Raw genomic sequence first — 27932 nt, 5'->3', positions numbered from 1 at the left:
ACTTCCAGGACTTTTTTTTTTCCCCAAGTCAAGTTGTTGTCCCTTCAATCTTTGTTTTTGTTTTGGAGGGTGCCGTTCAGCTTCAAGTTGTTGTCCTTTCAGTCTTAGTTGTGGAGGGCGCAGCTTAGCTCCAGGTCCAGTTGCCGTGGCTAGTTGCAGGGGACGCAGCCCACCATCCCCTGCGGGAGTCAAGGAGTTGAACCAGCAACCTTGTGGTTGAGAGCCCACTGGCCCATGTGGGAATCGAGCCGGCAGCCTTCGGAGTTAGGAGCACGGAGCTCCAACCGCCTGAGCCACCGGGCCGGCCCTATTGTTCTTAATCTTCAGTAATTTGTAAGACATTATCTGAGTTTTACTCATTGTCTCAAAGATGAGGAAAAGTGAAGAAAGTGATTTGGTCAAGGCCTTATATTCCAAGAGGCAGATTTGAAACCAGATCTCTTAGGCTCCAAGTCTCACACAGTTTTTACTGGGTGACTGCCTCCCTAAACTCTTGATTAAAAAACTCAAAGCAAAATAAAATAATAAAAACTCAAAACAGTTGCATCTCTGGAAGATGAATTTTTACATCTCCATCAGCAATGGAATTAGAATCCACACCAGGGAACAGATGGGAATCTTAACTCAGCATCTAACTGATTATTTTTCTTACCAAAGATTTCATAAAGTTATGAATTCCCTTGAGAAGTGAACATATTTCCATTTCCCAGGTTACAGATAAAATATTAAAAACCTGCAGCAAGCCTGAGGGCAGAACTAGTGTGTTAATGGCTTGAAAAATGATTCCAATGTCTGCATGCCCTCAGGCCTAGGCCGCTTATTCCTGGAGGCCAAAGGACTCTTGGGATTTTTTTTGCTTTGAGGAGAACTGGCAGGAACAACCAGGGGCTTTGAGGAGTGGGGCTGCAAAAAGGATTTCTGCAACTCCAATGCAAAATGGTAGTCCATATGTTCCGGCATCTCCCATACAGATACCAGAGAGCCACACTTCTCACAGGGCACTTGGTCCTCAGTAGGCAGAAGACTCGGGGTAGTATTTGCCTTCTGAACCACCTTCAGAACAGACTTGGAAGTTACAGAAGCAAGCCCGCTCGGGCTGTTCTGGGCCAAATCCATCTCTGCAGGAGTTGCTTTAGAGGAGTCTAGCTTCAAAACCTCTTCACAGACAGGGGCGGAACCTGGATACTCTGTTGGAAAACAGTCTGGTAACTCTTTAGGGCTAGATTGTGGATTTTGTGGAGGGAAGACAACTGAAGGATTCTTTAACTGTTTTTGCTTTAGAAGCAGACTTTTCTGCTTAAAGAAGGGCTCAATTCCTGTAGCACGACTGGTTTGGAAAAGTAATGATGGCTTGTGTGGTGAATTGCTCTTGACGGCCTGCATAGTGGCAGGAAGAGATGAAAGTGAAGCTTCTTTGACTTTCTGCTTTTCTGCAGCTTTTTGGAAGAATGATTCCAGAGAAGTGGTTGCTTTCTTAGCAGCCACCGATGGGCCACTTCCCTGGGTCTTATCTTCTGGATTAGTCATTGGCACCTTTGATGGAGAACTTGTGTCATTGCTCAAGAAGACAGTGATGTCTGTGACAGATGAAGGGGCAGAGGCAGAGAATTTGGTCGCACAGAGAAAAAGCATTGTGAGGGGCGGGGACCTGTATAGGAAGTAAAGGAACAAGATTAACACCGGGTTACAGATACGATTTATAAACGATTGGGATTCTGGTTCTGCCACAAGAGGAAATTATTACTGCATTGATTCTCAAACTTTAGATGATCAGATTAATACAGATCAACAGACCTGGATGGGCTGAGAATTTGCCTTTCGAACACGTTCCCAGGTGATGCTGATGTTGCTGATTTAGGACCTAACATCCTGCAGCAGAACCGCTGTAATTCAGGGTGAGGGCAAAAAAGTTTACTCAGGCCAACAAAAAAGCTTTGCAATATTTAGACTGGAAAGACTCTTGAAAAAAAACCCTCTCACCCATTCTCCTGTTTTGAAGAGGGGATCTCCTTACCCTAACACTGACAGACTTTCAACACGGGAATTTCTGCAGAGTGAAATTCCACAACAGCTTTTGGTTACCTATCCAAGTCTCAGAAACATTTCAAGAAATTCCTGTCATAAAGTTCCTCATTACGTCTAATTACCCAAATACATTTTCACACGAATTGAATTTCAGAAGATGAAATGCGCTTTTGTATGTAGATTAGTCTCTCGATAAGGTAAAGAATAAATGCTATTTTAAAATTATTATGACAGTATCTCACTATCCTCCAGTTTCAGGCGTGGGGACAGTCTTATAATCAGATGATTTTGATGCTTCCCTGTCAAAAAGTTTCATACTCTTGGTGGTTAGTGTCTGTTGTACTCTGTCAGTTTATAAGGTTTCATATGAATATTGTATCACAATTATCCTTTGGTTCAGTAAAAATGTTCAATGTTTTAAAATAAACAAACATACCAGGAAGTAACAGTTAAGTCAATTATTCTAAGTGAAGAACAAAGACTCCAACTTCAGAGACCCCCCCGGCATGTTGTATGTCTATACGTACAATAGTAGGTGCCATATATTTAGATAAGCAGTACCTTAGGTGGTTAACTCAACTTTTATTTCTCAAAATCCTCAATATAGGTCTATAGATAAACAACCAATTTCTTTTTCTCACATAATTATCTTTCCATTGTGAATTTGGAATACTTTTTTCAATGTAACAGGCCATGTTAAATAAATAATTAAAGGAGTCCAACAGTGACAATAGTATCTGGACAGTAAATGAACACACGCCAGTCATAAATGTGGATATTTTTCATGACCCACTGAAGTTTATGAATATGGCATTAGGTATTACACCAGTGGAGCTTGTAACTTCGTTGGGATGTTAGAAACTATGAACGACTATAGGTCACTTTCATTCTCAAGGAAGATGCTTTCAAAATAGAACAATTAAGTAGTTGAGAGAGAAGTTCCCAAATGTACCACCGTATTCTTGAAGCTTGAGTTCTGTACTCCCAAGTACAGGCAACTGGTCATTCGCCTGACTATCGCCAATCGATATAGGCAGGGATAGTAATGGTTCGTTCTGCCTCTCAAACCTACCCCTGGGAACTGGAGTGCACCAAATGTAAGGGAAGAAGCCACCCCAGAGCTGCCTTGTTTCTGGTTTTTCTACGGCGTTCCCTTCCTGGTTCATGACCATCCCGCTCTGTAATAGGTCCTGCCAGCCGGAGTCACAGAAAACCTACCCCAGCCGGAAAGCTTCCGTACCCATGAATGTTAGAGTAGGACAAGGGTATAAGTCTCTTCTGAGAGGATGGTCTAGAACGCAGCTCACCATATGGTTTGGTCTCCTGAAGTATTACAGTTCCTGATGACAGCAAATGCATCGCGGCTCATCCTGTGAGCCTCGTAGCGGGCGAGGGCACAGCAGCGGCGCAGGCTGCTGAGACGCTTGTCACCTTGGAACCGGATACTCACAGCCAGCTGGGTGGCCACCCTGTCGTTCTGTGGGTGGGAAAGGATGAAGTCGAGTTACTGTGAGCACCCAGATTCTATAGCCTGAACTGAGGGAGAGGAAATGAAAAGATCCAGAATGGTTGGAAATAGTCGAGTTTAATTTAAAATTTCAAACATGCTTGTGCTGTTTCAGGGGGTAAGAAGAAATTGGAGGAGACAATGTGGATGACGCCATATTAGCATAGCTAGGAAATTCTGACGGGTGATGGGAACAGCGTAGAATAAGTGAAAATGGACTCTCCTGAATGTTCCTTTTGGTGCTGTCCACACGGGAAGATTATAACAAATACCTACAGAATTCTATTTTGTGACTGAAGGAAGGGCTCATGTCAGTAATTGTCTGAAAGGAAGATCCAAGCTAGGATGTCAATAGATCCAAGTAGGGGATCTATTCTTTAATCTGCTCTGGTGCTCTTATGATTAATAAGAGCAGAAGTTCCCACTTCTTTACATCCCATCTCTAGAAGATACAGTGTGGTGACCTGCCTCTAGAGAGCAAAATCATTGATTCACTTTTCAAGGAAGTCTAAGCAGCTGAATACTGTGATGCAAAGCAAACTAAGAAACAAAGGTCAAGAGGCAGAAATATAAGAAGGTAAAAAGTCAACATAGGGATCCCCTCAAAATCAAAAGATGTTAGTGAGAAGAAATACCCCTAAGGCAAACATGCCAAGAGCAGCAACTAATTTTTGGAGGTAAAAATACAATTTGTATTTTTGTACATTTTGTAAATGCAGTTGGTACAGATTGGCAGGTCTCGAGAGAATACAAATTGGCAATTACAAAGGAGTCCTTGCCGACTAAACCATTCAACTAGAACTGAATGCCTGCTATGTATCGGGTATGTCTGGAGATAGAGGAGAGAACAAAATAAAGCCCAGGCCCTCATGGACCTTATCTTGTAGTAGGAGCTACAGATAATAAACGGGTCGACACGTAACAGAAATGACTATAAAGTGCTATGGAAAAAAGCAGACTAAGGCAGAGAGTGGTGGAAGTGCTGATGGGATAGGGTGGACGGGGAAAGGCCTCTCGGAGAAGGTGAAAGGAAAGCAGAGACCTGAATAAACCGAGGGAGCACATTTTAAGAAGACAAGAGCAAGATTCTCCAGGCTGAAGGAACAGGAAGTACAAAAGTGCTAAGGTAAGAGCTTGGTGTGTTAAATAAAAGGGAAGGAGGCCAGCAGAGTGGAGGCTAGAGCAGGGGAAGTGAAGGGGAGAGGATAGGAGATGAGAAGTAGCCAGAGACCAAGTCATATTGGTCATTATAGAATAAAAGAAATCCACACATGACTTAAGTGTGAAGGGAAGCCATTAGAATATTTTAAACAATGAAATGACAGGCTCATCTATGTCCAGAATTCCTTTTGGCATAAAATCCTTAAGCTTAAAGATAGATTAACTTTCAGGGATCCCTACTATGCTGCACTGGATACAAAGTGGGAAGACAAGTCCCTGCAGCTTATAAAGAGATGAGAACGGAGCGACGCCTAGTGGGTAAAGTCAAATAAGCCCACAACACAAACGGGATCATAGCCCTCTTTATGTTACCTCCCAAAGAACAATCCGGAACCACCTAAACAGGGGCAAACAGGTAGTTTGGGATGATTCCTGACAGTATACATTTGACTCATAGGACTCCCAGATGTTTCAACAGGAGAGGACACATCAAACGATTCCATCAGGAAAGTGAAAAGAAAACCCACACATTGTAAGAAAAAAAATTTGCCAAAAAAATAAAAAAAATAAAAATAAAAATAAATATATATATATATATTATATATATATAAAATAAATATATATTTATATATATTATTTTTTTGGCAAATATATATATATATGGGATTTGTACCAAGGATATATAAAGAACTCATAAAACTCAATAATAAAGGCACACATAACACATTTCAGAAATGGGCAAAGGATCTCAACAGACATTTCTCCCAAGAAGATAAGAAAATGGCCAATAAGCACCTGAAAACTATAATGAGATACCACTTCACACTCACTAATATAGCTAAAATTAAAAAAAGACAATAACAAGGATATAGAGAAATTAGAACCCTTTACATTGTGGGAATGTAAAAAGTGCACCAATAATCTAGTAGTTCCTCAAAACGCTAAACATAGGTTACCAGTGACCCAGCAATTCTAAGTATGTAGGAGACAGAGGAATGAAAACCATACATCTACACAAAAATCTGTACCTGAACGTTCATAGCAACATTATTCATTATAGCCAAAAAGTGGAAACAACTCAAATATCTATCCACTGAAGAATGGGTAAACAAAATGTGGTATATCTAGACAATAGACTATTACTCAGTAATAAAAAAGGAATAAAGTACTGATACATGCTACAATGTGGGTGAACCTTGAAAATACTACGTTAACTGAAAGATTTCATGCCAGTCACAACAGGCCATATACTGTATTATTATTCCATTTATATGAAATGTCCAGAATAGTAAGTCTACAGAGACATATAGAGCAACTTAGTAGTTGCTTAGGGCTGGGGGAGTAACTGCTAAAGGTATGGGATTTCTTTTTTGGGTGATGAAAATGTTCTTAAGTTGGTTGTAGCATAGTTGAACAAGTCTGGAATATATTAAAACGACTGAACTGTATACTATAAGTGGGTGGATTTTATGACATGTAAAATACATATCAATAAAGAAATGAATCATCAGATGTCAAATCTTTGACTGAATGCTCTGTGTCTAAAACTGCCAGTACTTCTTCGTCACATGGACTATGTTTAAGTCCAATAATTTACAGTCCAGCCCCTAAAAGTCCAGCTTAATGGCTCTGTACTCTAACGAAGATCCAATGTAGATTCAGGCTTGCAGGACTAGTTAGATAAGAAATAGACGAAAACGTAGAGGCAGATGGCAATGAGGGAGGCCAGGGGTCGTCAGGTCTTACGCGCATGTTCACAGATCCAGGCTTTTGAAAATCATGTTGAGTATTAAGGCAGTTGAGTTTTATGGAAGAAGATTTATTAAAATTTCTTAGCTGGTATCTTTTTGTACCTTCATTTCTACTCCATCAGGTAAGGTATTTAAATCCCAAAGCTCACCCAAGGAATAAAGAAAATCTTACATCATTTCGGTCCTTGGTGAGTCTCTCCTCTAGTTCCTGGGCTAATTGCAAAAGCCACCATTGTACCTAAAAAAGGAATGAGACTTTAATTTTTCATTTGAAAACTGCAGGTTTATGATAGAACTAGACAGTGGATTTTTTTTCAGAACTCCCTGAAATGTAAGTGTGCAAGACAGTTTCCCCTATCACCAAGGGGTCAACAGATCATAGAAATCTTCAGTATTCAGACCTGCTCTAGCTCAAAATTTTCATTTTCTTTCCTGCTGGCATGCCATCAGGTGAATTTCAGGCATGTTCCAGCTCTGAGAAGAAAAAAAAAAGACACAAACTTGAGGCACAATATCCTAGGCCTTCCAAGTTTCCACCTACCAAAAAATGAGTAATTCCATTATGAACTTCGATCAGTTCCATTTTATTTCTTTTTAGATGGAAAAAAATAATAAATCACATTCAAATTGGCCAATTTTCAACACAAAAGAAGAACTTCTGTCCCTTTCATACTTTATAGCAAAAGGTGTCATTTAACTTATTAAACCTTTTGCAGCTACCAAAACCTACCCACCAACCCCCCTTTAAAGAGTCAGTGTTCTGTCAAGAATGCCTGCCTACCTGTTCCCGAGTAGCCAGAGCTGTTTTTCCTGGGAAGTTCTTGCTGCAGCCAATGGTTTTGGGTATTTGCCTGGGTTTAACTGGGTCATGTTCAATCCCACGGCACATGGCGTATAGCCAAGATCTAATAAAGCCAGCAAAAAAGTTTAAGGTGAAAGCAAATGATTATTCTTGTTAAAACAAAACAAAATACCTATATTCTACTAAGCTATTATCCCTTTCATAAACAAGGGAAAATTTGTCCAAAATTAAGTATACCTCACCTCTGACAGAATCCCTGCCCTTCCCAATGAACTCCAGGGCAATATATTGCCAAGGAGAGAAACACGGGTTATGTTTTCTAAAGCCAAGTCATCATTTGTGTTTTTGAAAAAGTGCCAAGCAAGTCACTGATTTATATCCCCAAGTTTTTTGGTACTTAGCCTAACTACAAGGATTTAAAGAGAATATCAGCATCATAGCACACGTACGAGTAGATGATATACTTGTATATATCCAAGCTTCAAAGTAACAGTTCTTATCTATCAACCTGTTTTAGGTACATGAAAAACTACTCTAGACTGATAGGCCATAGTGATCTAATATTTTAAAGCAAATGGACCAATGATTACCTTGAGGAACAGATGCTAATCTAAAGATAGGTCTAGAGTTTACTAGATGCTTTTAACCATATGTGAATTTAGCATCGCCATAAAAGTTATGATTGAAAAGCATTAGGAATCACTTACCCACTCTTCTCCCCAAAATGACTCTGGAGCTGGGATTCAGTGAACTGGGTCAGTTCACCCATGTATTCTACCCCCAAGATTTCAATGACAGAGGCCCCTAGTTTTCCTCCAAGACTACGGCTGACAAAAAAAGACAAGGAATTTATAGGTCACATCCTAAATATCTAGTTAACAGCAGATATAAGACATTTTGCTTGTGTGAGTAGCTGTCTAGAAGGTTCAGGGAAAATGAGAGCACATATTGGTCCTGGAGGCTATTAATATTCTAGCATAAGACTAGATGCTTCTGGAAATGCAGATGTTCTGGGAGTTAGGACCTGGGAAGATTACCAATAGCAAAAACAAAATGTTAAAGTCATTAATTAGTCACCAACTCAACTGTATATAAAACCTTCACTTGTATAGGATCTACTAGTGTCCCACTTAGGGGTTAAAATTCCAACCTCCAAACAATTCCCTTCCATAGCCAAAGCCTTTTATATTTAAGAACAAAGTCAAACATCTTCAGCCTGGCCTTGAAGGTTTCCAACAACCTGTCTTCCTCCGATCTTCTCAGTCTTATTTTCATCCCTTATCTTCTTCAATATGGTCCAACTAAACTAACTTATGCCCCAGTCCACTAAAAATACCTCATACTTTCTCCCTCTTTGTGTTCAAAATATTCTCCAAATCGGTATTCCTCTTCTATTCTCATTTGACTCTCCGAATTATGCCAAATCTCAAAACAAATCCATGCCTTTTTCATAAATCCTTCTCAGGTTACTCCTCTAGGAACTTTAGTAATTACCTGCACAGTTCAGTTAGCAATAACTCATGTCGTCTCATGCTAACACTTTCACTGCTGCTTTGAACTGCTGTATCTTGTCTCTTCAACCGTATTATAAGCCCACACAATTGGTAGGCATGGCCTAGTTATTCATTTTATTTGGCTTCTTCTCTAACACCTAGTTTGGGAGCAAGACAGTAGCCCTGAACAGCTCGATGTGACATTACAGGAAAAGAAGTAAAATTGCTTTTATTTTGATATTTTGTGACCGACTTGAATAAACAGCCTAGAGGGAGGTTAACCAGATAGCTAAAAATCAGTTCATCATTTGAAATTCAGGATGAAGGTCTTCCACAGATAATCCAGAATTGAAGTTTCATTAAGAAAAATGTCTTAGTGTGTTTTTTGAAATTTTCTGTGTTATCTCCCTCCTACCTCCCTCGTACCTTTCTTCCCAGGCTCCAATCCTCCATAAGGAACCGAAGAAACTACAGCCAGAGAATGCCTTCATGTGCATATGAGTAAAATATAAGGTGCTCCCCGAATACTTACATTTTGCCAATAGGCATGTGGCTGAAGAGTTGTGGGACTGAGCCATGTGAGACCAGCGTCTGGCGATTGGGCTTGTTTAGTCCACAGGCCAGTTTTGCCAGGACCTGGAGCAAGGAGAGCATAAAAACCTCATTGTCAACACTGTCAACACTCGTGTACGCACTGAGTTGGTGAATATGAACATACACGTATCCACACAGGCACAGCTTAAGGGCCGTAACTAGTGGTGTCCACATTAAAAACAAAACCAGAAACTCAAGGCATCTCTAAATGCTGGGTCCCACAGCATCCTCAGTGGAAACTATCATTATCCATTTTGTCCTTTCCACATCTTCCATTCTCAGTTTTCCTTTAGTCATTTTTTTCCAGCCACGTCAAGAGGGGGTAAAGCAGAGAAGCTGCAGAAGAAACTTCAGACGTATTTCTTAATGTGACCACATGAAAATACTGAAACAAACTTGTTTTACCTTCCCCCATGTATTTACACTTCTTGATTAATGTTAGTTCATTTTGAATCCCAGATTTAATACCGATTAACCATAATTTAGTGTCTCTGAGAGAGGCTGGGCTCAGAATCCTCTTCTAAGAGCACACTTACTGTACACAAGACTTCAAAATGAAAATAAATTAATTAATCCTTTTCAAAGAATGAGGTACTTCAGTGGTATCATTTCACAAATTAAAATTGGTAGGAAAAGTATAAAATCATTCTTTAGATTCACTGGAGAGATTCTCTGGAACTTCTGCTGCGCAACCTTTAGTCTGGTTTAAGCTACTACACTGGGACTTCTGTTTCCTCTCCCGCCACCCAACCAGAAAAAAAAACCCCAAACCTCTGCTGGGCAGTTTGGCAACTTTCCTCTGATTGGAGGGATGGGGAGAAGGTAGTAATCAATGATCAGTCACTGCCCGATAACTGAGCTTAGTCAGAAGGGGATGCAGGTCCCAAGCCCTCCCTACACTTTAATCAGAAAACCAGTAATTCTGCTCCTGGGTCATCGAGAATTGTCTGTACTCCTAAACCAAAATAGTTGTCCAAAGGAATCACGTTTTATTATTCCATTTCTCTTATTGCTTTCATTAGGAAACTGGGACCAGGCAAAGCATACAATACCCAGGCCACACCACATAAGATATAATACTAGAATATTCAGCAGGTGAAAGGAAAATAAATAAGTTCATATACGTATATAATTCAAAGACTAGCCTCCTCCTTTCTATAGATAGCTCAGCCAGTAAGGAAATACTTTGGATGCAACTATATAAATAAGCATTTTCTGCACATTTTTCAGCCTGCTTCTTAGGGAAAAGTACATGTTCAATGTCAATTCCCATGTTAGAGAATTATTTAGGCTTTTATTTAGTCCTTAAATTTTAAATAGAAATCCATTTCAAAGTATACGATTTAAATGTCCCACTCCTATCTGTCTCCTGCTATATTTAACTACAGTTGTCTGTATCCTTTGAAATCTACTAGTAGCCTTTACCTTATTGTGTGAAATTCCAGCTGAACACTGAAAGCCAGTCTGCCTCTCTATGGCTGCTCTCATTTCTTCCACAATCACTGCTCCCACGGTGAGCTGTAGGTCCGGAGAGGTGGTGTTATCAATCTGAAGAGAATCAAGCCATTGCAATAAGCCTTGTTTTCGCATCTCCTCTGAAAAAGTTAAGAGGTCACATTTAGACATCTTTTTAAATTGGGACTTTTTATTTCATTGTGTTATCTGTTGCAGACATGCTTAGATTTCAGAAACTTGAGATATGTAGGTTTCCACAAAAAAATAGTAGCTGTTTTAGAAGACTACTTGATAGTCACAAGAGAGATCAATTTCTCCTTCATGCTGAAATGTATGGTTTGAACATGCAACAAATATTTTCTATACTCTTTCATAAGCAATGATTTGAAAGCTCATGTTTTCTCTCTCCAGTTCTCTTGAACTTTCTTCCTCCAATTTCCCCTTGCACATCCCCAAGAATTCTGTTGTTCAATTAGAATATATTCAGAATTAACTCATGCTTCAATATAAACTTAAGTTCGTATATAGTACATATATTTTTAGAGACAGGTTCCCACTGAGTAGCTTAAAAGCCCATCAGAGGCACTAGAAGATTTATTTTCCAAACAAGCTATTTGAATTAGATGAAGCTTTGGATATCTTACTATCCAATTTAGAACTAGCCACAATTTTGAAAAAGCATAAAAAATTATTATATAGCAAGGAATTAGGTATGTAGGACATACAGACATGCTGGTTTAAAGAGGCAGTAATGAGGTATGAACGAGGCAAGAAAATACACTCAAAATATCTTGGAGAGGTAGAGTGAAGATCCACATATAGAAAAGAGGAGGAAGATGAGGACCTAGAAATATTTTCCAACTATTTTAAAATTTATTGGGGTGACATTGGTTAATAAAATTATATAGGTTTCAAGTGTACAATTCTACAATACATCATCTGTATATTGCATTGTGTGTTCACCACCCAAAGTCAAATCTCCTTCCGTCACCATATAATTGACCCCCCCTTTACCCTTTTCTTCCCCCCTAATGTTACCCAACTATTGATGACTGCTGCTTCTCTTCTTTGCTAGCTGGTCTTCCTCTTCTAATACCCGAATTGTGGGTACGGAGGAACATTCTCCTCCTCTTTGTATGTATGCCTTTTCTCTTGGTGAACCTGGTACTGGCTTTTGTTTCAATTTGTTTATGCTGAGTACATGCAAATCTTGCTCTCAGTCCCCACACTTAGCTTATTAAATGCTAATTCCTTATCTCCACTGCCTTACAAAATAAGTCTTCTTGAATTTTGCATTATAGTTTTAAACTAAATATAACTAAAAATCAACCTTTATTATATCTTTCTCCTCAAAGGTTCTCTTTCACAAAACAACTCCCTATTTCTATTAAAGGTTTCAAATGCAAATAACATTGTCTTCTTTTTAATCTTTCATTCCTCATTATTTAGTTAACAATGACCACCTCAAAATGTCCCATATCCATTGCAACCCACCCTATTTCATTCAGGTTTTCTTTATTCTTGCCTAGACCACCTCAATTCCTAAACCACCTCCTCCATGAATGCATTCTACACAATTCCCACAAATTAAATATTCTTAGATACGAATGTTATCAATCTTATTCCCTGTTCAAAACTGCCATTGGCTCTCTCACGCCTACAAAATAAAGTTCCAACTCTATAAATTGGCATTGAAGACCATCTGCCCCTTTCAATTTATCTTCCACCAATCCCAGCTTCATTATATCCTTACAATTTCCTGAACATACCATGTTTCTAGCTTAAGACATCACTTATTCATTCTATCTTCCTGCTCTTACTCCTTAACTCTTATCTATACTTCAGGACTTATCTCCGGTCTCATCTATCATGAGGTTCTCTCCAACTATGCTAGCTAACTTTGGGGTGCCCCACCAAAGTCCTTTAGCTCTTACTGTAACAAGTATAGCATAATTGTTAACAGAACACACTCTGCAGCCAGGGCGGGTTCAAATATTGGCTTCACAATGTACTAGGTGACTTTGAGCAAGTTACATAATTCTCTAAGCTTCGGCTTTGCTGTCTATAAAATAAAGATGAGAGTATTGTATCTCATAGGATGGTTGTGAGGGTTAAAAGTGTGTGTGTGTACACAGAGGGTGCCAAAAAATGTATACACATTTTAAGAAAACTGTATTAAAATTGTAATATTCAATATATATGTATTACAAAAGATGAATACAAGTCATGTTTGACGTCTGCAATGACAAGAGGTGCTCAAAGTGGTTACCATCAGCATCCAGACATTTCTGATGATGTTGAGCAACGTTGACCAAAGTGTCCACCTGTATACAATTGTTTGGCACCCCCGGTATATGTATGTGTGTGTGTGTGTGTGTATATATATATATATATATATATCTACTTAGCACAGTGCCTTATACATATTAAGACCAATAAATGTAACATTCTTAATTGAAAACTATTTATTAGGTTTGGAAAACATAATTTATTAAAATTGTGGTATTTTCTGGACTCTTTTATTTAACTAGTAGAGCTAAGTTTTCTCTGCTTCAGATTTCTTCATTATTGCTCTCCCGGATTAGGTAGTTGCAATCCTGTTACTCTATATCCATTCAATGGAACAGGACCACAGAAGATAAGCGGCATCCTCTGTTTCTTTTTCTTCTCTGGTTAATAAGAAGAGTCTATTAAATTTGTGGCTTTGCTTTGACACACTGTGGTGGAGTAGAGTAGAGGGAAAAGATTCAGACAGTTTTTGGTGAAAAATGCTCACTAAAATGAGACATGACTTTCCTTTTCCTAGTGGATCATCTGGTAGCTTTGTGGAAACCAACTGACCAAAAAATGAATGAACGAATGAATGAATGAATGACCTATTTGTGTACTCTTTATTCTGTATCATTCATCTATATGTCTCATCTTGTATCAATATCACACTGTCTTAGTTACTGTAAATTTATAGTTAAATCGTTTTTCTTTCTGACATAGTTTATTCAAACACTAGTCTGATCATACATGGTCCAAGAACATTCAAAGAAACCCAAAAGAAACAGCTGTTAAAGACAGGTCTTCAAACATTATAGCCAACAATGCCACATTTACCTGTGATCTCACCGACGTAAAACCATATCCACTCCTCTGTGGCCCCCAAACCATTTAGCAGCTAAATGGATTGGCTGTGAGAAGTTTGAAAGCTACCAATGTGAGCACTACTGACTAATTTTTTCAAGTTTTGAATAGCTGTAGGGATCTCAGTAGGGGTGGACAAACCAGCACAGCGCCAAAATGTGGTCAGTCGAGGCTTCAGGTTAAGTCACAGCCGTGTTTGCCAGCGCCAGGGCCTTCTCTGAGGTTACAGACAAATTGGGCCATGGTTCTAGGATGGAAAGTCTGTGGCCTTGAACAGCCAGCTGAATGTCTATAGTTAAATTTTACAGTCAGGTAGTGTAAACCTTCCACCGTAGTTCTTTTTCAAAGTTGTTTGGCTATTTCCACATCCTTTGCATTTCTACACAAATTTTAGAATCAGTTTGTCAATTTCTACAAAACCCAGCAGGGATTTTGGAAGGGACTGCAATGAATCTGTAGGTGAATTTGGGGAGACTTGAGCTCTAACAGCATTAGCCTTTTGATTCATGTATAGTATGTCTCTTCCATGGGTATGGCAGATGGTATTGACCCTGTCTTCTTCAGTTTCTCTCAGTGATGTTTTGTCGTTTTCACTGAACTCATTTTTCACACATATTGTTAAAATTATCTTTAATAATTTCACGATTTTAATGCTATTGCAAACAATATTGCTTTTTAAATTTCAATTTCCCATTTTTAATTTTAGAATATAGAAATACTATTGATTTGTATATTGACTTTGTCTCCGGCAACCTCGCTCATCTCACTTATTCTAGTGGTTTTCTTTGGGGGAGGGAGGAGATTTCTGAGGATTTTCTATAAACATGGTCATGTCACCTGCAAAGTAAGTTACCTTCTTCCTTCACATCTGAATATCTTTTATTCCCTCTTCTGTTCTGATTGGACCACCTTGTGCCTCCAGTACAATGTTGAATACAACTGACCCAAGAGTTAATGTTGATGCCTTGCGCCAAAATTTTGGAGTTAGACTGATAAACCTCTAGCTCGACTCCACAACCCCAGGGCCCATAACTACAAAAGAGAAGTCCCTGTACAGATAACAGGGGTGCCCTCCTCTGTGCTACAAGCTGATGAGTGCCTTTCAAGCTCCATCAATCAGGTTGTAGGCAGAATCTATCATCTTGCAGTTTGTCGGACTGAGGTCCCTGTTTTCTTGCTGGCTGTCAGCAGAGGGCAGCAGTCAGAGCCTAGCCGTGGGGTCTTCTGCAAAGATCTCACAACACAGGCTTCAAAGTCAGCAAAGACTCTCTATAAGTACTGCAATTCTTACCTTTGACAGTTGATTTATAATTTTTTGTACCACTATCCAACTGTTTCATGTCATTGCATTAAGAAGATATTCAATAGGCGCTTTAGACAGAAATGAATTACCAGCAAGCAAAGGGAGGAAAGAACAAATGAGTTCCTTAGCTAACACCAACTAGTTACAACATAGCCCTGAAGGAAAGTTTTCACTCTAGCAATTTTTGAGTATTATCCTTAAGTACTCTTACTACTTAAACTTTCCACACACATAACTATTTTAGGAACAGAAAATACAAAGTTGCAAATGTAGCATAGCTGAGGAGGACTGCTGGCTTTGAACCCATTAAGAGGCAGGATAGTAAAGGTTATACGCACTTAAATCAACTAATTTCCATTACCATTTTGTTGTTGTTGCACATATCACAAAAAGACTCAGGAATATGGTATGAAATATAAACCATTTACTAGACATTTCAATGTTTGAACACTATAAATAATATGATATCACTGCATCTGAAAGCTTAATATTTAAATTGGACACACTAAAGCAACACTTGCATAAGACACAGAAATAATATTTCTTTATCAACATTGGCATTTGAAATAAAAATGTACATGGGTGAGAAAGATAGGTGTAGAAGAAAGAGAAACATGCCCAATTGAGTTAATATTTGATCACCAACAAAGGTATATTCCATCATCTTCAGAGAGCTAGCTATTCAACAAGAGTTTCATCCAAAAACCAATGTGATGCGTAATAATAGTCCTTACTCTGAAGTATGTGGGTTTCAAAGGGTCTGTGAATCTCCTGAAAACTGCATGTAAAATTGTCTCATATGTAGATATGTATTTTTTTCTGATACAAGGAAGAGTCCAGAGCTTTCTAAAGATTTTCAAAAGGGTATATAGCCCTCAAAAAAACCTTAAAGAACCAATGGTTTAAAGCATTATAAAACAAATTCCAAATGTTTATTAAAAAAAATAGGGCACAGAATACAATGTGGTAAACGAAGCTAAGATCAAAGACAACTTTACTTATTATAATCAGTGAATTTCTGACTCTGGTCCCAAAATAACAAAGAAATCATGACATGTTTCATTATCAAATGATTATGTACCATAACTTTGCCTCCTTTAAGTGGCACATTTTTATTGTCCATTGTATTTTCCCTAAAGAACTAAAGGATTTGCATCCTCCAGCTTGATAAACCCTCCCACATGAGGATCAGAGAATACAATAATTTCTCAGCGGTCTTTCCCACAAGCTTCCCTGACAGTTCTGCTACTATCACCCTTCAAAACAACTTGTTGAAGGCATATCATACAGCCGTTCAACAGCAAAAGGAAACTTTAACATCTCACATATTATTTTAAAACATGAAACCCATAGGAAATTCACCACTGTAACTAGAAATAATCCAGGCCCTCTTGGAACTTCCCCCCACCCCCGCCTGCCCCACACAAATCCACATTGTTTCTACAAGTAATAACAGATTATCTTATTTTTCCCCCAACAAGTTAACTTGCTACAGATTTGTATCCAGTTTCTTTTTGGCTAATGTCCAACATTCAAAGCTTTTTTTTATACTGAAAGAGCTCTTCTGAATAAGAACAATGTTACAAAATAATAGCTCTAAAAGTACATGTTACAAATGAAGGAGAGAATAGATACACTGTTTTGAATATAGTCATGATCTAAAGTACTAGAAAATGTCTAGAAAAAAAGGGTAGACACCCTGTTGAAAAGCTTCTAGATATAGAATTCTTTGCTCTGGGAGATCCAGCGGAATTCCACTCTCATAGTATTTGATTTAACAAATATAAGACACAGATTCTCTTAGATCTGGTACCTAGAACTATTATCATAATCCAATATTACCAGAAAAAGCATGTTTTTATTGCCTTAATTTTATTCTAGTCTAAGAAAATATTTTTAGCCATCAAGTTCATTTTATTTTTTTAAAGAACTTTCATGTAGATTATATCACAAGCTTTTGTCAAGTAGATGAAGTAAATAAAGATGAACTCATAAAAATCATTTATAGGGGTGGCCGATCAGCTCAGTTGGTTAAAGCGTGGTGCTAATAACACCAAGGTTGCCAGTTCAATCCCCTCATGGGCCACTGTGAGCTGTGCCCTCCTTAAAAAAAAAAAAAAAATCACTTATTGTTCCCCTATACATCAATAACCAAGTAGAAAATATGATAGAAAAAAAAATGCAATAGGGCTGGCCCGGTAGCTCAGGCAGTTAGAGCTCCATGCTCCTAACTCCGAAGGCTGCCGGTTCGATTCCCACATGGGCCAGTGGGCTCTCAACCACAAGGTTGCCAGTTCAATTCCTCGAGTCCCGCAAGGGATGGTGGGCAGCGCCCCCTGCAACTAAGATTGAACACAGCACCTTGAGCTGAGCTGCTGCTGAGCTCCCGAATGGCTCAGTTGGTTGGAGCGCATCCAGTTCGATTCTTCAACTCCTGCAAGGGATGGTGGGCTGCGCCCCCTGCAACTAGCAATGGCAACTGGACCTGGAGCTGAGCTGCGTCCTCCACAACTAAGACTGAAAGAACAACTTGAAGTTGAATGGCACCCTCCACAACTAAGATTGAAAGGACAACAACTTGACTTGGAAAAAAAAGTCCTGGAAGTACACACTGTTCTCCAATAAAGTGCTGTTCCCCTTCCCCAATAAAATCTAAAAAAAAAAAAAAAAAAAAAAAAAAAAGCAATAAAAAAATTAAAGCATCTAGTAATTAACATAAATGAATGCACAAGACCTAAAATGTAAAGCTTTAATAAAGATGCTGTAATTGGATATTCATATAATAAAAAGGAATTTTGATTCCTACCTCACACCCTACAGAAACACACAATGGATTGTAAATCTAAATGTGAAAGGCAAAATAATAAAGCTTCTAGAATAAGACAGAAAAATTTCTCCATGACCTCAACGTAGGTAAAGATTTCTTAAACAGGGCATAAAAAAAAGTATTATCTATAAAGGGAAAAACAAAGATAAATTGGACCAAATTAAGAATCTCTGTTCATGAAAAGCCACACTGAGAGTGAAAAACAAGCCACAGACCAGAGATACTTGCAATACGTATATTTGATAAAGGATTCATATCCAGAATATATATAAAAAAAGCCCTATAGATGAATGAGACAAGATAATTCAACAAAAAATGAGTGAAAGACTTAAACAGGTACTTTATGAAAGGAGATATCCAAATGGTCAATAAATTGACAAAAAGGTGCTCAATTTCATTAATACCAGGGACATACAAACCAAAACCACAATGTGATATTGCTATATGTACACCAATCAAAATGGCTAAAATGCAAGTGAAAAAAGCAAGTGTTGCCAAGGATGTGGAACAACTGGAACTCTCTCTCATATGCTGCTAGTGAGATTTTAAACTGGTGCAACCATTTTGGAAAACCATTTGGTCCTATCTACTAAAGCTAACTATAGACAAACTAAAAAAGCTCCGTATAGGCAAACCCTATGGCTGAACACTTCTCGTCACATACACAACAAAAATGCATATATTTGTTCACCAAATGATATTTATAAAAATGTTCTTAGCAGCACTATTCTTAGTAGCCCAAGATTGCAAACAACCCAAATACCCATTAACAGTAGAATGAGTAAACTGGGATAGTCATATAATAAAATATTGCACAGCGATGAGTAAATAAACTCAACTACGTACAACAGAATGGATGAATCTCACAATGTTGAGTGAATGAAGCCAGACTCAAGTATATACTGCATGGTTTCAATTTTATAAAGTGCAAAAAGAAGCGAAATAGAAATCCAGACCATGGTTACTGTAGGAGAGGTGGAAGAGGAATGGATGGTGATTGAAAGGGTAGGCAAGGGTGGCTCCTAGAATTTTGATGTTGTTTTTTGATTTGGGTGCTACTTACACAGATGGATTTACTTTGTGAAAATGAGTCAAGGTATGTATGCTTGCAATATGTGTACTTTACGTATATTATATCAATTAAAAGTTTAGATGTGCAAGAAAAAGGAAAACACACTGGATTCCAGATCTCAAAAGCAGCAGATATATCACAACAGGCAAATCAAAATATTTAACTTAAAAAAAAAATCATTAAAAGGGATATAAATGAAGACCTGAAAAATTGGTGAGATATGTTTATGGATGGAATAATATAACATTAAGATAACTACCCTCCCTAAATGTGTAAATTTAGGATTGCTTGCAGAATTCAACTAATGGATTCTAAAATACATACTGAACAGTAAAGGTGCATAACTAGCTAAGATGATTTTGAAAAACAAAAGCAGAGGGGAGTCCTTATTAAATATTATGACACACTATATACAAACAATAAGATAACATAACCTGTTTCTGGAGCAGGAGCAGCAAGACTGATGGGATACTGCAGAAACAGATCCACTTATATATATGAAGTTGAGAAGGAATGAATTGTTTAATAAATATTTGTTAGGAAAACTGGCTCACAATAATAACTAAGGTGGCTCCCTACCTTAAATCAAATAAAAAGGTGAACTTCAGATGGCTACGGGGTTTTGAAAATTAATCTGGGGAACGTAATTTAGTGGTTACCAGAGGGTAAGGGGGTTGGGGGGTGGGAGATGAGGGTAAGGGGGATCAAATATATGGTGATGGAAGGAGAACTGACTCTGGGTGGTGAACACACAATGTAATTTATAGATGATGTGACACAGAATTGTACACCTGAAATCTATGTAATTTTACTAACAATTGTCACCCCAATAAATTAAAAAAAAAAAAAAGTGAACTTCATATGGTTGAAAGACCTAAAAATAAATTATAAGGCAAATAGAAGAAAATGTAGAAAAATGTCTTTGTGAACTTCTGGTTGAAATGGATGTCTACAATGAGATTCAAAATGCACAAACCAGAAGGTGAAAAATTGAAGGGCAAAAAGAATTCTGTTCAATGAAGTATGGCATAAACAAAGTTAATGGATGACAGACTTGAGATATTTGCAATATCAAAAATAGACAAGGGACTAATCACTAGGAAATACAAGGAACTCTTGCCAAAAAAAAAAAAAAAGGCAGGAAATACAAAGGAAAATTGGTTAAAGATTATAAATAAAGACCCCATTCACCAAAGTAGAAACTCAATTGGCTAACAAGAATATGAAGAGATGCTTAACTTCAATTAGTAAAAAAAGAAATGTAAATTAAAACAAACTGAAAACACAAAATACTGCTTTATAGCCACCACATTGGCAGATATTTTTAAACATTAAATAATATCAATTGCTGGTAAGGATATGGGGGAAACGAATGCTTGCGTACTGCCAGGGGTAGGGTAACCTGTTACAGTGATTCTGGAGAGTAAATTGGCACTATTTAGATAAAGTAGGTATATGTGTATACCTTATGACCTAGCAGTCCACTCCTGAAAATATTTCTCAGAGAAAAAACCTTGCATAGGTCCAAAGATGATGAATGAGGACATTCATCATATAAATAGTAGGAAATTAGAAGCAGCCAATGAGTTTATCACTAGGAGCATGGTCTGTAAATAGAGTAGATTCATACCATGGATTACATTGCAATTATTTAAAAGCAATCAATTACACATAAATACAGCTACATGGAAAGAACTATAAAATCACCATTGAAAGAAAACTAAGAAAAAGGATGAGATCTATAATACAATACTATCTTGTAATTAAAAAGCACAAATTTACAAAGCAGCACTGTATGATTTCTAAAGACATATAAGTATTTAAGAAGATACACCAAATACATCAGTGGGTGTCAAAGGGTGTGTGGGGTGGGGAGGGAGTTGGGGGAACCACTATGAAGGGGAAAAGTAGTAAAATAAGTAAAATAAAATGAGAGAGGCCTTACACATCACATTAATGATATTGTGCTATGAACTGATTCGAAATTTTGAGTGACTCAATTTCCTGAACTTGAGGACCCCTTAAAAAAAGCACACCCTTCTTATGATGAAGAAACCAAGTTACAATAATGTTAATTAACCTACAAATGATGGACATGCTCAGTCAGCCTTTTACTGATAACTCTATGCTGCCCTAGTTATATCGAAAGAGAAACTTGATTTCATACAGATTTCACAAGCTTCTCAACATCCATATGCCTGGAAAGACACGAGAATTTGTATATCCTTCCATGTGAGTCCTTGTGATTCATTCAGATTGTAGTTTAAGTTTCCTTTCAATCAGTCCAAGAAGTATCAGTGTGACCAAGCAAAGCAGATTCCAAAGGCAGGAAGCAGAAGCAATATGATGCTAGAAGTACCTTTCTGAACAGTCCCTTCTGCTGTTGCAGGGCCTTGAGGCAACCCTTCAATGTAGGTGGTTGGCAACCAGTCCGCTGAGATGGGCTGACCTTGTAGCTTTTGTAGTCTCTCTTGTACAGCGCTGGTCAGGTCTACATAAGCCTCATCGATACTGGCACGTTCAATCACAGCAAAACGAGACATCACCTCCATCACTTCTACACTGGCTTCCCGGTACCTAATGAGTATACAAGAATTAAACATGGAGGCAATAAATGGAGGTAACATTGAGACTGTGGGTCCCATCCCCTCCTTCTCATAATGGAACAATAATATAATAATCAGTGTAGTGTCTCCTTAAAGCGAAGAATGGCTTGTCAGAGACTAGACAGTAACTGAACTAAGGGATCAATGAGCAGGCAGATTGTCAACAACAGAAGCCAGGAAAAAGCACTCTGGAGGCAAAGCTTTTTAGTGCGTCCAGATCATGAATATGTCCATGTGACAAGAGTCTCTCTAAAGTGGAAAGAAATGCTTCAAACTACTTTAACTAGAAAACATTTTACTATGATCACCTACTCCTTTTGTTATTTTTATATACCCACCACGTAGTATTCTGCTTCTACTTTTGTCTTCAAATAAGAGGTAACACTGCACTGATCAGTGAACCCAAGTATCTGGTCTTCCGCATGATGGTATTTCTCATTATAAATTAACAAAGTGACAAACGGATTTTATACTTTAGTCAATGCGGAGTCTGATTAACATGTCAGCTGGCCCTCACTACATGTATACACACATACACACACACAACCAACCAAATCTGATCACTTCTGAATATAGTAACATTAAAATTATCAAGTTGAAGATAAGCTCCTAAAACGTGGTGATACATCTGGACAGGCAGACAGCCTTCCCCAAGGGATGCTGATCTCACCATATATAGTCTATTCAAACTGTAACAAGCAGCTCTTCTGGCTGTATACAGCGAATTTCCTACGGCAATATGTGGATGTTTGCTTTGCTTTGGACTTGCTATGGAATTTAAAGTAAGTTCTTTGTTCCTGTTGAACCTATTTGATGTGTCATAAATATGGAAATGTCTGCACTTCTTCACTAAGACATCTATCATAACTGGTATAATTATTGTTCTAAAACATTCTCAAATGAGAGAATTAGAGAAAGAAATAAAAGAGAGAAAGACTTGGCTTTTTTTCTTTTAATCATTATTTGGGCTGGATGGAGGGGAGTCAGACCTCAAAGAAAAAAGAATGCAAGTGTGTGCAAGAGCATGAGACCATGATACACTCACCCACCCACAAACAGGGCAAGTTAGGATACTCTATTGCAGTAGTTGGTGTTCCTTCTCAGCCTCTTGAGCAAATTTCTCCAACGTATTTTAGAGAATATTTGATAAACTTAATGTATGCACATTCTGCAAATCATATTTTTATAACTCGGCATCTCAGGCTAATTATTAAAATTATTTTATTTTATTTATTTTTTTTTTGTAGTTTAAAGGTCATATTTATTAGATTAAGAGATGTATTACACATGGACTATAAATACTGCACAGCTGACCTTATTCAGTCAAGTACAGAGATACAGTCAGTGTCAATCTATTTTGTAGATACTCTTGTTCTTTTATTCCAAGAAAAGTTAGCACCATAAGACTTGGACTTGGGTTTTGGAACCTTCCTCTCTTCAATAAAATAATTTTAAATCACCAGGTCTTAATCTCTCTCTGGTCTATAAACTTACTCCTAAATTTTCTAAAACCGTCTTTGTTCAAAAGTAAAATCAATGATCCAGTTTAAAGTTAGTGGCATGTAACTTTTTAAAATCATACTCTGAACTCAAGTATAATTCTGGGAAGTTGCATTGTCTTTACCAGCATAAAATTCTATTCAGTGCAACGTAGTATATGTCCACTAGCTGAATGAATTCTACTTTAGGGTTAACGTATTAATCTTTAGTCAAATCTGTCTTCTTTTCTGGCAATAACTTCAATGTGAGGTTGACTATGACATTCCACCTTTAGACTTCCAGTTCATAGGTGACTTCAGGGATAGCTCAAGTCCCAAGTCAAAGCAGGATGCCTACACAACACACCACCCAGTACAGTGTACTGTGAGAATGTGGATCCTGGAATCTAAAAAAAAAAAAAAAGAACCCTTGGCTTCTACTTTCTAGCTGTGTGAACTTAAATTATTTAGCCTCTCTAACATGTTTCCTATCTGTGTGTGTGTGTGGTGGGGGCGGTAATACTAGAATGTGCGATACAAGAGACAATGCCTATGGAGAACTTAACATAGTACCTGGCATATGACATATGCTCAGTACATACTACATATTAGGATTATTATAACGGCCAGAGCTGTACCTACCTCTAACTTGACTATGCCTATACACGTCTCCCATTCCAAGGCTAACCTTATAAATTTGAGGAGAGACAGCTCAGGTCAAAAACAGAGAAGGTAATCTCCTTTGAGACTGTTCAGTTCCAGCAAATAATTCTAGATATTGCACTAGAACGTCAGTTTGACTCAGGGAAAACTCTTCAAAAATTACCTCAAACACTTCAGACTTGGTCTGAGAAGATGGAAATTGGTATTTAGTTTTAATTATAATAACGAATTTTTAAATAATTAGGAAACTGAAAGGGTGTCAAGGGCAGCAATTTTAAGTTATGACTCTGAACTGTTCCTGAAATACAATATCAGAATCTGTTTTCAATTCACACAGAAAAGTTGGTGGACCAAAGGAAACTTATTCGGATACTCTTTACACAAAACAAATTTGAAACATAAGTTCTTAGCCTCCCGGGATATTATTTCCAACTCTTTCATTCCCCTTCAACAATCTTTTCTTCTTACTTGGTGAGGTTAGCTTTCCCACGGGACTCACGAACTTGTGCCAGGAGAAGATCTGGGCATAACTTCTTAGCATCATCTGCCCACATGTTTCTAGTCACCCCAAATGCACGCGCTTCATAACTCACTGCAATTATTCTATGGTTAGAAAAAAGGGGAACAGAAAAATATTACACGATCACAAGCAAAAATAATTAAAATTTAACATGAATAGGCTACAAACTTAACAGTAGAAATTTGTTGGCCACTGATGCCATTATTTGATCTCAAACACAGCAGTTCAGAAATCTCAAAAAATAGGACCTCGCAGAGTACATGTATTCTTATAGATTAAAATAGTAGCTGACAGGTACAATAACTATGATACACACCCACCGCCCTTCCATGATTTGTACTGCACGACTGCACAAGGTTTATTCCTCAAATGAGCATTCTGCCGCTGCTCCACTTGAACAAAAAAACAGTCCATGTCCACTAGAGCGACTACCCGGTCCTGTCCATTGGCCATTTTTCTGTAAGACAATATTTTATGGACAGTTAAAAAGGATACCTAATCCAAAGTGCCAAGAAAAATTGTATTTCCATTCTTCCATTGCTGAGTTACCATGAACATGAGAGCCTGGAAACTAACAAGAATGAAATAGGCATTTTCATCTACTGCTAGAAGGAGAATAACAAATTGGCTCACTTTGGGGAAGGTAATAAGTATTAAAAGCTTTAAAAATATCCATCCCCACAAAGGACTGAACACTTCACAAAAGAAGATACACAAATAGTCAACAGGCACATGAAAATGAGCTTAACATTTAGTCACAGGGAAATGCAAATTAAAACCACAATGTACATCAACAGAGAAATTAAGCCAACAGTTAATCCACTTCATAGACAAGTCTCAAGTTCAGGGAAAAGGGAAGCAGAAAATGATATATAACAGTATAACATTCATATGAATTTTTTAAATTTTTTATTTTGAAATAATTTTAGACTTGCAAACATAGTAGGGTTCTCTTACCCCCAGTTTCCACTAATGTTAACATTCTACATAGCACAATGATCAAAACTAAAAAATGAACACTGGTATAATATTCAACTACATACTTTACTTGAATTTCACCAATTATTCCACTAATATCCTTTTTCTGCTCCAGGATCCAATCTTAGTCATCATGTCTCCTTAGTCGTCTCCATTCTGTGACACTTCCTCAGTCTTCTCTTGTTTTTCATGACTTTGACACTTGTGAAGAGAACTAGTCAGTTACCTTGAGAATATCTCTCAATTTAGGTTTGTCTGATGTCTTCTCTTGATTACATTGCGGTTATGCATTTTTGGCAAGAATATTATGGAACTGACGTGCTCTTCTCAGTGTATCAAACTGGGTGGTACGTGATGTCAATATGTCTCATTACTGGTGATATTAACCATGATCATTTAGTTGAGATAGTGTTTGCCAAGTTTCCCACTATAAAGTTACTATTTTTCCCTTTGTAAGGAATATTTTAGGGGAGATACTTTGAGAATATGCAAATATCCTGTTTGTCCTCATACCACAAAGCACCATCAGTGAATCTTGCCGGTCACAATTACTTTGCAGTGTTCTATTGGTGATTTTCTACCCATTCATATACATTTCTTAAAACAAAAGAGAACAATACTGCATACTACTCGAGGATAGACATCCATAAAGGTATGGATGGTCGATTGGAAGGACAAACCTTATATACTCGATAGTGGATAAAGACTAATATTATCATTGGACATTATTATAAATCTGGAGAAGAAATGTTAAATTCACACGGTGGCGCCCAAGTTTTGCTGCAGATTGGAATCACCTAGGATATTTAAATAGTATTGATATCAGCTTCTACCACCAGATATCCTAATTTAATTGGTATGTATGTGACTTGGGCATTGTGATTTTTATAAGCTCTCCAGGCAATTCATAATGTGCAGCTCACAATAATGAGACAGAGAACCACTGACCTAAAGTAAATAAGATAACTTATGAAAACACCAGTAATTCACGATTTAAATATGAGAAACACAGGTTATACAGTTGAGTAAGCACTCAACTGTATTCTTTTAAAAAAAAAAGTGTCAAAAATTAACATTCACCTTGAAAAAAGTGGCATGCAACTACAAACTGGAAGATTAGTGGAAAGAAAACAATGAATTTAGGGGCGGCCGGATGGCTCAGTTGGTTAGAGCGCAAGCTCTCAACAACAAGGTTGCCAGTTCAATACCCTCCATGGGATGATGGGCTGTGCCCCCTGCAACTAAGATTGAAACCGGTGACTGGACTAGGAGCTGAGCTGCACCCTCCACAATTAGATTGAAGGACAACGACTTGGAGCTGATGGGCCCTGGAGGAACACACTGTTCCCCAACATTTCCCCCCAAAAAACCAAAACCAAAACCAAAACCAAAAACAAAACTTAATTGTAATTATTAAAAAAAAAAATGAATTTAAAAATCAGAGTGTCAAGGCATTAATTCCTTATAATTCTACTTACCTAAAACAGGCAGAATGTGATACTTTAAACATGTATAAGTTAAAAACCGTAACATGTCAGAAATCACTTTACCTTGAAGTGCCTTTTGCATAGTACTGGAACGGATGATGCCAGAATAAAAATAGTAAATGCATTTTCACAGAAAACCACCAGGTACACGCCATGTTACATATAAATACCTGACGTGAAATACGAATAGGAGGCAGTGATGTAAGTCCAGCAAACATATTAATCACCGAGAATACAAACACAAAAACTGATATGCAGGCTTTAACAGCTCATGAAGCTGTTGAAGTTTCCAGTTCATGTGTTTTGCTGGAGAAAGCAAGAGCTTTTTAAAGATGGAGAAAGAAACACTCTCCGCCAAAACGCTCCTTTCAGAATAATGGTTACACTATATATAAGTTACACTATATATGGTTACACTATATATAAGACTCTGAAGTCTTATATATAGCATTTCAAATGATTCAAGCCGCACAAACCTTCAATACTTGCAATTATTCATCTGTAACCATCTCGATTTATCCCGATCTGCACAAAACAAGTTTGGTGCTGATCAGGTGACTAACACATCCCAGGAAAATAAGTACAAGTGAAGAGGGAGGTTTACGAGCTATAGAGAAAAACACAATTTTTTTTTTCCACAAGAAAAATCCTCTTGGATGACAATACCCGGGCCTCATCTCTCTGTGAGCATGTATTTCTATTGCATGCAATTTCGGCCCAATGTCACCATCCAACTGCTATATCATAAAACCAATAGCCAAGGCAACACGAAAAGTTTGAAAACAGTGATGATGAAAGTTTTGAAATTCTCTTACCAATGTGGCAAACACCTGGCAAAACTGCCAACCGCGGATGCCGCCAATTCTGAGCTTGGCGTCCACTGGAAGGACGATGAAGAGGTCTTGAATATCTGTTCCCTTTCCGGGAGCAAGCCAGGCGGTATCGAGAGAGATTTATTCCCCGCAAAGATGAAGAAACGGACCAAGGTTCGCAGAGGATCCTTGCCCGGGCAGCCGCCGGCACACCCGGGTGGCTTCACCTCAAGCCAGCGCGCTCAGCAACTGACAGATCTCAGGCA

At 38.0% G+C, this 27932-nt stretch overlaps 1 protein-coding gene across 2 annotated transcripts; it reads right to left on the bottom strand.

The window, feature by feature from the left end:
• Positions 1-187: 187 nt before the first annotated feature.
• Positions 188-27906, bottom strand: POLH (DNA polymerase eta). Of its 2 annotated transcripts, XM_033103154.1 has the most exons (12): positions 27670-27906; positions 27331-27461; positions 24706-24846; positions 24338-24472; positions 21482-21699; positions 10759-10928; positions 9272-9375; positions 7954-8073; positions 7226-7349; positions 6617-6682; positions 3333-3502; positions 188-1648 (listed from the first exon to the last, which is right to left on the bottom strand). In XM_033103154.1, exons 3-12 carry the CDS (start codon positions 24840-24842, stop codon positions 757-759), a joined length of 2136 nt encoding a protein of 711 aa, XP_032959045.1. In that variant the 5' UTR covers positions 24843-24846; positions 27331-27461; positions 27670-27906; the 3' UTR covers positions 188-756. The 2 variants fall into 2 exon arrangements, with proteins under 2 accessions (XP_032959045.1, XP_032959044.1); XM_033103153.1 differs by lacking the exon at positions 27331-27461 and having other exon boundaries at positions 27670-27905.
• Between the last annotated feature and the right edge of the window lie 26 nt (positions 27907-27932).

This window comes from Rhinolophus ferrumequinum, chromosome 3 (genome assembly GCF_004115265.2).
Source record: "Rhinolophus ferrumequinum isolate MPI-CBG mRhiFer1 chromosome 3, mRhiFer1_v1.p, whole genome shotgun sequence".
Lineage (NCBI taxonomy): Eukaryota > Metazoa > Chordata > Mammalia > Chiroptera > Rhinolophidae > Rhinolophus > Rhinolophus ferrumequinum.
Note: the sequence above shows the minus strand (reverse complement) of the source record. Positions and strands in the feature narration are given on the sequence as shown.

Excerpts from the sequence above, each read along its gene's own strand:
- POLH (XM_033103154.1), bottom strand. The coding sequence starts at position 24,842 with ATGGCCAATGGACAGGACCGGGTAGTCGCTCTAGTGGACATGGACTGT. Across the intron at positions 10,929-21,481 it reads AGAAGGGACTGTTCAGAAAG|AGGAGATGCGAAAACAAGGC; the intron begins GTACTTCTAGCA and ends TAACTTTTTCAG. Across the intron at positions 9,376-10,758 it reads CTGGAATTTCACACAATAAG|GTCCTGGCAAAACTGGCCTG; the intron begins GTAAAGGCTACT and ends TCCTTGCTCCAG.